The 10,149-nt window shown below is 47.5% G+C and overlaps 1 protein-coding gene across 2 annotated transcripts in view; it reads right to left on the bottom strand.

The window, feature by feature from the left end:
- Positions 1–9,638, bottom strand: part of fars2 (phenylalanyl-tRNA synthetase 2, mitochondrial) — a 68,129-nt gene extending 58,491 nt beyond the window's left edge. For both annotated transcript variants that reach the window (XM_007540529.2, XM_016665084.1), the window contains exons 1-6: positions 9,285–9,638; positions 8,319–8,405; positions 8,048–8,107; positions 7,811–7,979; positions 7,581–7,743; positions 7,376–7,507 (exon numbers count right to left, since the gene is read on the bottom strand). In XM_007540529.2, coding sequence (XP_007540591.1) covers positions 7,376–7,507; positions 7,581–7,743; positions 7,811–7,979; positions 8,048–8,107; positions 8,319–8,405; positions 9,285–9,589 — 916 coding nt within the window. In that variant the 5' untranslated portion in view covers positions 9,590–9,638. The remainder of the gene's footprint in view (positions 1–7,375; positions 7,508–7,580; positions 7,744–7,810; positions 7,980–8,047; positions 8,108–8,318; positions 8,406–9,284) is intronic.
- Positions 9,639–10,149: the final 511 nt, after the last annotated feature.

Here is a 10,149-nt window from a genome sequence, read left to right as displayed (position 1 = left end):
CTCCCCTCATCTGATTGGATGTGCCCTGATCAGAATTAACTGATCAGCTCCTCTGATTTGCTTTGGTCTTGTAGCTCATGTAAATCATCTGTTCTGGTGTTTGCAGAACCGGGGCGTGTACATGTTTCGGATTGACAACGACTATGTGATCGACGCTACCATCACCGGAGGACCGGCAAGGTAAGAGACAGAGATCCGAAGTGCCTGCTGGCAGCGCCTGCTCTGTGCTCACCTGGGAATGGGGCGGGTCTTTGGGTGACCGACAGGTACATCAACCACTCATGTGCTCCGAACTGCATCACTGAGGTGGTGACGGTGGAGAAGGAGAACAAGATCATCATCAGCTCCTGCAGACGCATTCAGAGAGGAGAGGAGGTAGAGTCGATGCAACAATCTGTCCATTATCAGGCAGCCTGAATGTGATTGGCTCATCATGTTGGCTCTGCTCCCTTCAGCTATGCTACGACTACAAGTTTGACCTGGAAGATGACCAGCACAAGATCCCGTGTCACTGTGGAGCCGTGAACTGCCGCAAATGGATGAACTGAGAGCATGGAGGCCTCTGGCGCACTGTGGGCGGAGTTAACATGACATCATCACTGGTCTATGGGCAGAGCTAGCATGACACCATAATAAAACTGATTGATTAGATCAGAGGAACTAAAGTTTATACTTAATGAATTTACAAATGGGACACATTTATAATCTGGAGAGGGTGGAGTCTGTGCTGATGGGGCGGAGCTTACTAAGAGGCTGGTCCTCACTGTAAATTGGTTGTAAATGTGAGTGTAAACACCACTGAAATAAGCGAATGTGTCGTCCTTTAACTTGCACTAAACATTAAATGACAAACACACACACCTACCTGATTCCACCGCTTGGTCCTCCCCTCTTCCTCCTCCTCATCAGTTTCCTGTAAAATAAGAGATTTTTTTCTTTTTGTATTTATTAATGAATTAAGCTATTTTCTAAAACTGCGGTGCATTTGAGGTCCAGTGTGGCAGTGTGTAAATATCTGTACCATAAGTAAAAAGTCAGACACAGATTAGAGCACCCCCGCCCCCACTCCCTTGTGTGGACAGGCGTCTGTTACTTCACCCAGAGTTTAGGCTGCAGGCATCTGCCGCTGTGTAAATATGAGGTTTATTCAGGCTCTGCTGTGTACAGATAGACGACATGAAGCCTTGTCTCTGTTTTTTTTTATTAATGGATGTAAACAAAGTGATGTTTCTGGAAAATATGGTGAATCTGATTTAGAATCATTTACAGAAAATAAAATATTTTACATCTTAGAGAAACTTTGTGTTTTTGTCACTGAATTTTCATATGAACTAGGCCTGTCGCAATAAACGATAAATCGCACGATAAATTAAACATATCGACTTCATTTTAATTATCAGCTTTATCGTCTCTTCCTCCCTTTTTCTTTGCTGATGACACCGAATGAAAAAGGCTCAGCTCCGGTCTCTGCACTGACCCTCCCTTCCTCATTTCCTAATGTCCAGCTCACACACACGAGTTGTTGGCCGATTTTCAAAACCTGAGACACATTAGCCGACAGAAATCCTGGGTATAACGGTTCGATCGGGTTCGTCGTGCCGTGTGGTGTCCAGCCACATGGGCACAAAATAATGGCTACAAGTCCAGTAACTAATTTTAAAACCAGGCATTAATCAATGCTTTACTAGAATCTACCTGTGATGCATGTGGCTAGAGTCAGCGTAAAGTCCTGACTGAATGAAAATCATTATAACCTTTTTATGTCACGTTAACGAAGAACAGCTGAAAACTTACCGGGTTTATCAACTGCGGCAGCAATTTGGCTCCAACTCCTCTCCTTGTCATTTCTATATTTGTACGAAATGTTGAATAAACATTAATGTTGTTTCCACATATCATCTCCGATGTTGGGATTCCCCTCCGTAATTTCCCCTCAGAAAGCAGGAGGAGAATCCGGCTTTCTGATTGGCTACCTGTCACATTCAGCGTTAAACTCCCAGTCGGGGAAAAACCCTGATTTAGATCGGAGCCACGACGATCTACATCACACTGCAGGATGATCGGTTACGAAATCAGCAGCGACAATCTTGGATCGGCCAACGATCCAAGATTGTTATAAGGGAAAATGGGGGCAGAACATGGTGTAGTGTGAACTACTGCATTAGGTGGTCGGATGTGCCCATTAAATCTAGTGATACTGAAGGGCAGTACAGTATACAGACTTCATAATCTGCACTAGTATTTATTTCCACTTTGGCTTCATGTTGTTTAGTTTTTATTTAAGTACGTTTTTTGATAATGGAGACTGAGAATCCATTTTATTTTTGGTTGTTTTGTTTATTTAATCAGTTCCAGTGTTATGTGTTCTTTAGAAAATAAAGATGAAAAAATAAAAATAAAAAATTTAAAAAAAAAAAGCCAGAGGGCTGCACAGTGGTGCAGTTCGTAGAGCTGTTGCCTTGCAGCAAGAAGGTTCTGGGTTTTATTCCCAGCCTGCGGTCTTTCTGCATGGAGTCTGCATGTTCTCCCTGTGCATGGTGGGTTCTCTCCGGGTTCTTCGGCTTCCTCCCACAGTCCAAAAACATGACTGTCAGGTTAATTGGTTTCTATAAATTCTTCTTAGGTGTGAGTGTGTCTGTGCATGGTTATTTGTCCTCTCTGTCTCTGTGTTGCCCTGCGACAGATTGGTGACCTTTCCAGGGTGACCCCGCCTCTCGGGGAACGTTAGCTGGAGAGGCAGCAGCATCTCCTGACCTCACTAAGGGACAAGGGTGTTAGAGAATGGATGGACGACGAAAAGCCACTTGCACACTTGAGCAAATTCAATTACTCAAAAACTTAATGTAGTAGGGGGAACAAACTTGACACAGAGAGTCTGTGGGAGGGGCCCCACATGCCCTCCAAGTTTGGTGGGTGTGGCATATTCCCTTCACATACAGTAGCTGCCATTTACCCCATTTATTTGAAAAATTGCTCACTCAAAATAACTGAAAAAGTATAAGTGCTCATTAGATCAAACTTAGAGTGTATACTCCCTCCAGCCCTCTGCAGGTGCCCACCATGTTTGGTGGCCCTAGCCCACTCCCTTCATATATGTGCCACAGACTCCCATTAATTTTCTAGCCTAGTCAAAGTCTATATAGGAACGTCCTATCAAGCTGGGATATAACCCTAACCTCAAAGGCCTCTCTGTTTGTGATTTCTGCTTCTATTCAACCGTATGTCTCCATTTCTTTTGAACATGTATTGTTTTGCTTCATTAACTATCCAACAGCTGAAAAAACATTTTTATATTATTAATCTTATATACTTAGCCAAATGGCACATGCATAAATGCTGTTACACTAATAAAAAAACACTTCTTTCCATTTTTGCCAATGAGGTCAAACATATATCAAAACTATTGGAAATTCCACCAATACTAAAGCTATTAAAATTTGCACTTTATGTTCTCTTTAATGTATTTATGTAATACTAGGCTGATNCTGGCAGTGAACTGGTTTCCATCAACTGGTGATTAACTGGTAATGACAGGAACACACAGGAAGCTGACTGGTTATGGAGGAAAATCTCTTCTTAATCACCATCAGGAGTTGAGTTTTAGTTTATATTAAATTATTTTTATCCATTAGCACATTAACCTCTGACACATCCCATAATACTCAGCCAACTTTCACCACCTTCATCACGCTCCTCCTCCTCTCATTAACTCCCTCCTCTCCCTCATCGGGACGAGCCTCCGGCAAAACATATGGCCGTCACGCTTCCCACCATTAAATAAAACACACACACACACACACACACACACACACACACACACACCAGCCAACACCAACTGGTGCCCCTGTTTCCGCCTCCTTGTGGAGATCAGGTCCTGCCACCCATCTAAGCCTCCTCTTCATCGTCCCATTAATATCTCCTCACCCCCTCCTCCTCTTCATCACTCCCTCCTCTTCATCACATTAACTTCCCCTCGTCTTTGCCACTTCTGCCTTATTGTCTCCTCTGTGCTGCAGAAAAGAAGTGTGTGTGTGTGTGTGTGTGTGTGTAGGGTGGATGGAGGAGGGGTGATGCTGGTTGGGGATGGGGTTGGTGTGGGATGGGGGGGTGAATGAGTGGTTTCCAAGGCAACGAGCCACATTGCCGCAGTGGATACGTATGGGAGGTGGAGAGGGTGAGGAGTGTTGAAAGAGTGAAAATGAGAACAGAGATGTGTGTGTGTGTGTGTGTGTGTGTGTGTGTGTGTGTGTGTGTGTGTGTGTGTGTGTAAACTGTCAGCAGAGTGACTTTAACTGGATGTAAGGGTTTTCCAGGCAGATTGTGAATGAGGACTCGGATGATCGGAGTGTCCAGCCGATACACACGTCAGATGTAAACCTTAAAGCCGCGATGATGAAACCGCAGGAAAAACACAAATGCTTTACAAAAACACTTAACACAGAAACAGTTCAAGGATAAAAACAACAGCTCAGTGAAAGAGGCTGGTCGTCTTCAGTGGTACGCTCACTTCCTCTGCTAATGCGCCAATAGTGGAGCTAATCTTCCATTCAACGCTTTAGCAGCTTTGCTAACTTTGAAAACATTTAGCGCCCTTTGGCCAAGGATGAGGCGCTGCACCAAGCTAAGTGGAATTGTGAGAGATTAAGAAATTTGTTACGAGAAATCCTGCTAATCCTCCTACAGTGTAGCTAATTTTGTAGGTTAGCGCTTTAGCAACTTTGCTAACTTAAAAACACTTAGAGCCTCAACCTTAGCTAAAGTATGCTGTCTCCAGCTAAGTGGAATTGTGGAAAATAAAGAAATTTGTCACGAGAAATTAATTTTTCTGGCTACTTGGTATTTTTCTAAACTTTTAGTTGAATAAAGTTTGACATTTTTCCACTAACTCCATGTTGGTGTTCAGCTTTAGCGCTAGCATACCTAATGCTTATAGTCAGTGCTTTAGGATTAGTGCAGCTAATTGTTTAGCTAGTGCTTCCCACCATTGCTTTGAATTTAATTATTTATTACAAAGAAAGTGCAAATAAATAATATTTTTCACTATGCCGGCGCTAGCCAGAATGCTATCAGGTTAAGTCTGATCATCTCAGTAATCTGATGGCCAGTTCAAAGGTCACGCCTCAGAGCTGTAATATCTTCATAAAATGTTTCTATGATGCATGTTCTGGTTGCACAGACAGGAGGAAGTTTAAACTGGAAGAGAAAACAAACATCTGGGTGAGAAAGGAGCCTGACAGGCACTACTCAGGGAAAATCGATGTTTCCAAAGCAGCTGAGTGATGATGTCACAGAGACCGCTGCAGAGAAACGGGTCAGAGAGGAACTGGAGTCGGGACTCGGGTCGGGACTCGGGTCGGGACTCGGAGCGGGACTCGGTGTTAGCTGCAACTTGTGTTCATGAACACTGAGCATACAGCTGCCTCGGCCTGATGGAGATCAACAGAACCTATTCTGGTTCAGACCCGGCGACTTGTCAAACCCAGAAATTTAAAAGTTTTTATCTTAAACATTTGTTAATTTTTGGTGGTGATTTGCTTTTGTTTCCATCCACAACGGCCCTAAAACGTTGTTGGACGCACTAATCAGTTTGTTCCATTAGAGTTCATTTTGTTCGATCAGTTCCAGTTTCATGCATTATTTTTCTTGTGAGCGCCGTTTTAAAACAGGAAAGCTCTGCCAGACGTCGGTCCGGTTCATGTCATTCAGTCCAAACTCCTCGGCTGTTTATCTCACACTGAAACTCCTGTCTCATTTAATCTGCTCCCTGTTTCTGGGTTTGAACTCGACGTGAACGTCTTAAAGAGGCGGACCCGGTCCGCTCCGAGCGGTTCCGTTCTCATTAGAACCCAGAGCATGCTGCTGGCTGCACAGCGGCCATCAGCGGGCCGACAGCCCGCCTCCACACGTCGACGTGTCAGTGGAAACAGAGCGGCGGTTTGATCCGGCCGCTCTGCGTCTTTAAGAATGTTTTATTGATTAGAACAAGCAGCGCCGAGCGGAGCGGCTTTGTTCAAGGGCGAAGCAGCAAGTTTAGCACTTAGCCGCCTGACAGCGAGAGAGCAGGCGGAGGAAGAGACGGACCGGATACACCTGGAGAGACGGCAGCAAGCAGGGCGGGAGGGTCAGACAGGTAACGGGTCCAGGGAGGGACACCTGGGGGACAGGTGGACGTCCTGAAGGAATGTCCAACTGAGCAAAATAATTTTAAATAGGCACAAAGTGTGATTGTGATTAAAAGACCATATTTTCAATAGAAACTCTGAGTTTTCTGGAAGCAGCCTAATAAAAATATGATCCAGCTTTAGAGAAACAGCCTGGCAAACCAACCATTTATCAGTTTGACACAACCACCATATTTTACAGTGCAGACTCCATCCACCAATCAGGTTCTGTCCGTAGCGGAGAGCCACAGGGCTCTGGTCTGGTCCCAGTTACCGTTTTATTACTGAACGTCATCCAAACATCTTGAGTGAAAATGAAGATTTTTATGCTGATGACACTGAATAATAACCGAATGACCGGATCAGGAAACGGGTCAGTTCATCCAGCTGAAGTTCACCACCAGCTGGATGGCGACCCTAACGATGACCTTAGTGACCCTAACGATGATCTTAGTGACCCTAACGATGACCTTAGTGACCCTAACGATGATCTTAGTGACCCTAACGATGATCTTAGTGACCCTGACGATGACCTTCGTGACCCTAACGATGACCTTAGTGACCCTAACGATGGCCTTAGTGACCCTAACGATGACCTTCGTGACCCTAACAATGACCTTGGTGACCCTAACAATGACCTTGGTGACCCTAACGATGACCTTGGTGACCCTAACGATGACCTTGGTGACCCTAACGATGGCCTTGGTGACCCTAACGATGACCTTGGTGACCCTAACGATGACCTTCGTGACCCTAATGATGGCCTTAGTGACCCTAACGATGACCTTAGTGACCCTAACGATGACCTTAGTGACCCTAACGATGGCCTTAGTGACCCTAACGATGACCTTCGTGACCCTAACGATGACCTTGGTGACCCTAACGATGACCTTGGTGACCCTAACGATGACCTTGGTGACCCTAACGATGACCTTGGCGACCCTAACGATGACCTTAGCGACCCTAACGATGGCCTTGGTGACCCTAACGATGACCTTGGTGACCCTAACGATGACCTTAGTGACCCTAACGATGACCTTCGTGACCCTAACGATGACCTTGGTGACCCTAACGATGACCTTAGTGACCCTAACGATGACCTTGGTGACCCTAACGATGACCTTGGTGACCCTAACGATGACCTTGGTGACCCTAACGATGACCTGTATGGCAGTGATCTGAACAGTCGTGTGGATCAAGTCGGCTGTTCTGACCCGACAGCAGCAGCTCCTGCTCCATCACGCCGCAGCCCAGCACCTCCATCCAGTCGCCCTGGAAACGAACCTCCATCTCGAAGGAGGGGTGGGTGAAGGGGAAGTAGCAGTCGACCCACCTGACCTCCACGTCTGAGGGGAGGAAGAGGAGGGTGAGGTCGCTGAAGAGGATCTTATCGGTCCGGCCCGGCCCGGCTGGCCTCACCTGGTCCAAACAGGTGTGTGACGAGTCGGGTCAGGGTGGTCTTCAGGTCGAACTCCACCAGCTTGACGGCCTCCAGGCTGTGGCTCTCCTGCTTCTGGGCGGTCCGGCGCCCGCCGCGCTCGAACAGGCTCAGTTCGTCGCCACCGCGGACCCTGGAGAACAGCTGCAGAACACACAGTCAGAGGTTCTGCCGTGGCCCGGTCCACTCCGCCGCACGGCGCCGTCAGAACCTCGAGGTCGGAGAAGAGTCGGACCCCCTCCATCTGGTGGAAGACCGGGTAGTGGCTGGCGTTGATCTCGTCCCGCCGGTACACGTCTCCGGCCAGCAGGAAGGCGTCCAGACCGGACCGGACCAGCTCCCTCTGGTGGGCCGAGGTGTGGGCCCGCAGCATGGTGGTTCTGGAGGCAGCAGGACAAATGGGTCAGAACCAGTTAGGGTCAGCGTGGCACCGCAGGGAGCAGCTCACCTGTTCAGGTAGTAGTTATCGCCTCGCTTCCTGCAGGGGTGATCAGGAGGAATCAGCAGGCTGCAGGACAGAGAGGACTGGTTCTGGACTGGTTCTGGACTGGTTCTGGACCCAGCTTCCCTCATCCATCCTTTTTTCTCGACATTCTTCCAATCAACAACATCTAACCAGCTTCAGTGTCAGTGGAGTCGATGTGGAGGACCAGAACCAGAACCAGAACCAGAATCAGAACCAGAACCAGAACCAGTTGGTGCGTCAGGAAGCTTCTGACCTGTCAAAGTTCTGCTCCACCGTCACCACTGGACTCAGGTTGTCGTGGACGGAGAACAGAGGGTTCCCCCAGCGACCGACGTACGAGCTGCAGAGGAAAGATGGAGGCGAGGAGAGAGAGCTATAAACCGGTACCGGGTCAGAACTGGGACCAAACCGGTACCGGGTCAGAACTGGGACCACCGGGTCAGAACTGGGACCAAACCGGGTCAGAACTGGGACCAAACTGGTACCGGGTCAGAACTGGGACCAAACCGGTACCGGGTCAGAACTGAGACCACCGGGTCAGAACTGGGACCAAACCGGGTCAGAACTGGGACCAAACCGGTACCAGTTTGGTTCCAGACTGAACCCAAACTGAACTAGTCCAACACCTGGAGGTATCAGCGCTGGTAAAAACGTTAAAGGGTTAACAGAGGAGCCATGTTGGCACGACTTCCTGGGGGCGGAGCTTCAGAAACAGCAGGAGTTTTTAAAGAGACAGAGACCCAAATTCAAGGTGATAAATCAGGAAGTAACATTTCTTCTAAGTCATATTTGATATACATAGCATTTTTATAACAACCCAAGTTATTTTTAATGTCAATATGTGACAGTTTGGCAGGGTTAACTACCCCTAACCCTGTACAGGATGAATAAACTCTTATTTTTAACAGTTTCCCGATTATGCCTGGAAAACATGACACCGCCCCTTTAACATCTTCCTCTGGCTTCAGCCTGACGTCGGCCCAATCTGCTACAGTTTCAACTCCGTTTCCTGTCATTTTTCATCGTTCTTCCAGAATTACATTTCTGAGGTCAGACACTGATGTTGGACCTGGTTGACCGCTAACTTTAGCTTGTTCTACCAAACCCGATTGTTCTAGTCTTTAAAGCATTTATTGAGGCTTTTCCGGTCTGTTCCTGAATCTGTTCCTCCAGAGCTCTGGTCCGCCGGGCAGCTGGACCTCCGTCCGTCGGGTCTCACCTGTAGAAGTGAGCTTTGATGCGCTCCTTGATGAGCCACAGCGGGTGGTACGGCTGGTTCTGCAGGTGGAAGCCCACCTTGGCCAGGATCTTCGGCGTGATGTTGGTGAAGTCGTCGCGGGGGTAGGAGTGGCCCAGCAGCTCGATGGAGTCCTGGCCAATCACGGGCTGCAGGGTGCTGCCCCCGGTGCCGAGCCGCCTGCACGGCGCAGGGCCGCCGGCGGCGGACCACAACTCTGAGAGCAGGCGGCGGAGCAGAGGCCGGGTCCGGAGCCGACCGCAGGGGAAGAGCGAAGGACCCAACATGACGACGAGTCCATGGAGCTGCAGAGGAACGGCAGACAGTCGTCAGGAATCTGTCCGTCTGGAACAGGATCTGGAACGTCTCCATGTTTCTGGCTCCAGCCGACACCATGAACAGAAGATTATCCAGCCACTACTAAATCATCTGGTTTCCATGGGAACCATAAATACCAACAGACAAAACATGAACAGCCAGAAGGTTTGATGAGAAAAACAGTTTGCAGAGTTTATGGCAAAATCTATTAAAATGCAGAAATCTTTGATCTTTAAGGTTTCTTTAAGGTAACTTTAAAATCTCGATCTCTTGAACTCAGCATCATGTCTCATGCTGTGAATTTTAGGTTTCACTAATTAAACTCCTGCATTAGACTCATAAAGGCTGGGATTTAACTTTAGTATTTTCTTTTTAAACGAAACAATTAATGCATTAAAGTAATTCAGCTTCAGGATGTCGTTAAACTTCAGGTCTTTCATAGATTTCCTGTTTTACAGAGCCATGAAGACTCAAGAGAGCAGGAAGAGAAAACTTTTTATTAGTTAGGGAGGGATGGAGGGATGGAGGG

This window comes from Poecilia formosa, unplaced genomic scaffold (genome assembly GCF_000485575.1).
Source record: "Poecilia formosa unplaced genomic scaffold, Poecilia_formosa-5.1.2 Scaffold547, whole genome shotgun sequence".
Taxonomy (NCBI): Eukaryota; Metazoa; Chordata; class Actinopteri; order Cyprinodontiformes; family Poeciliidae; genus Poecilia; species Poecilia formosa.
This window is presented reverse-complemented; position numbering and strand designations above follow the sequence as displayed.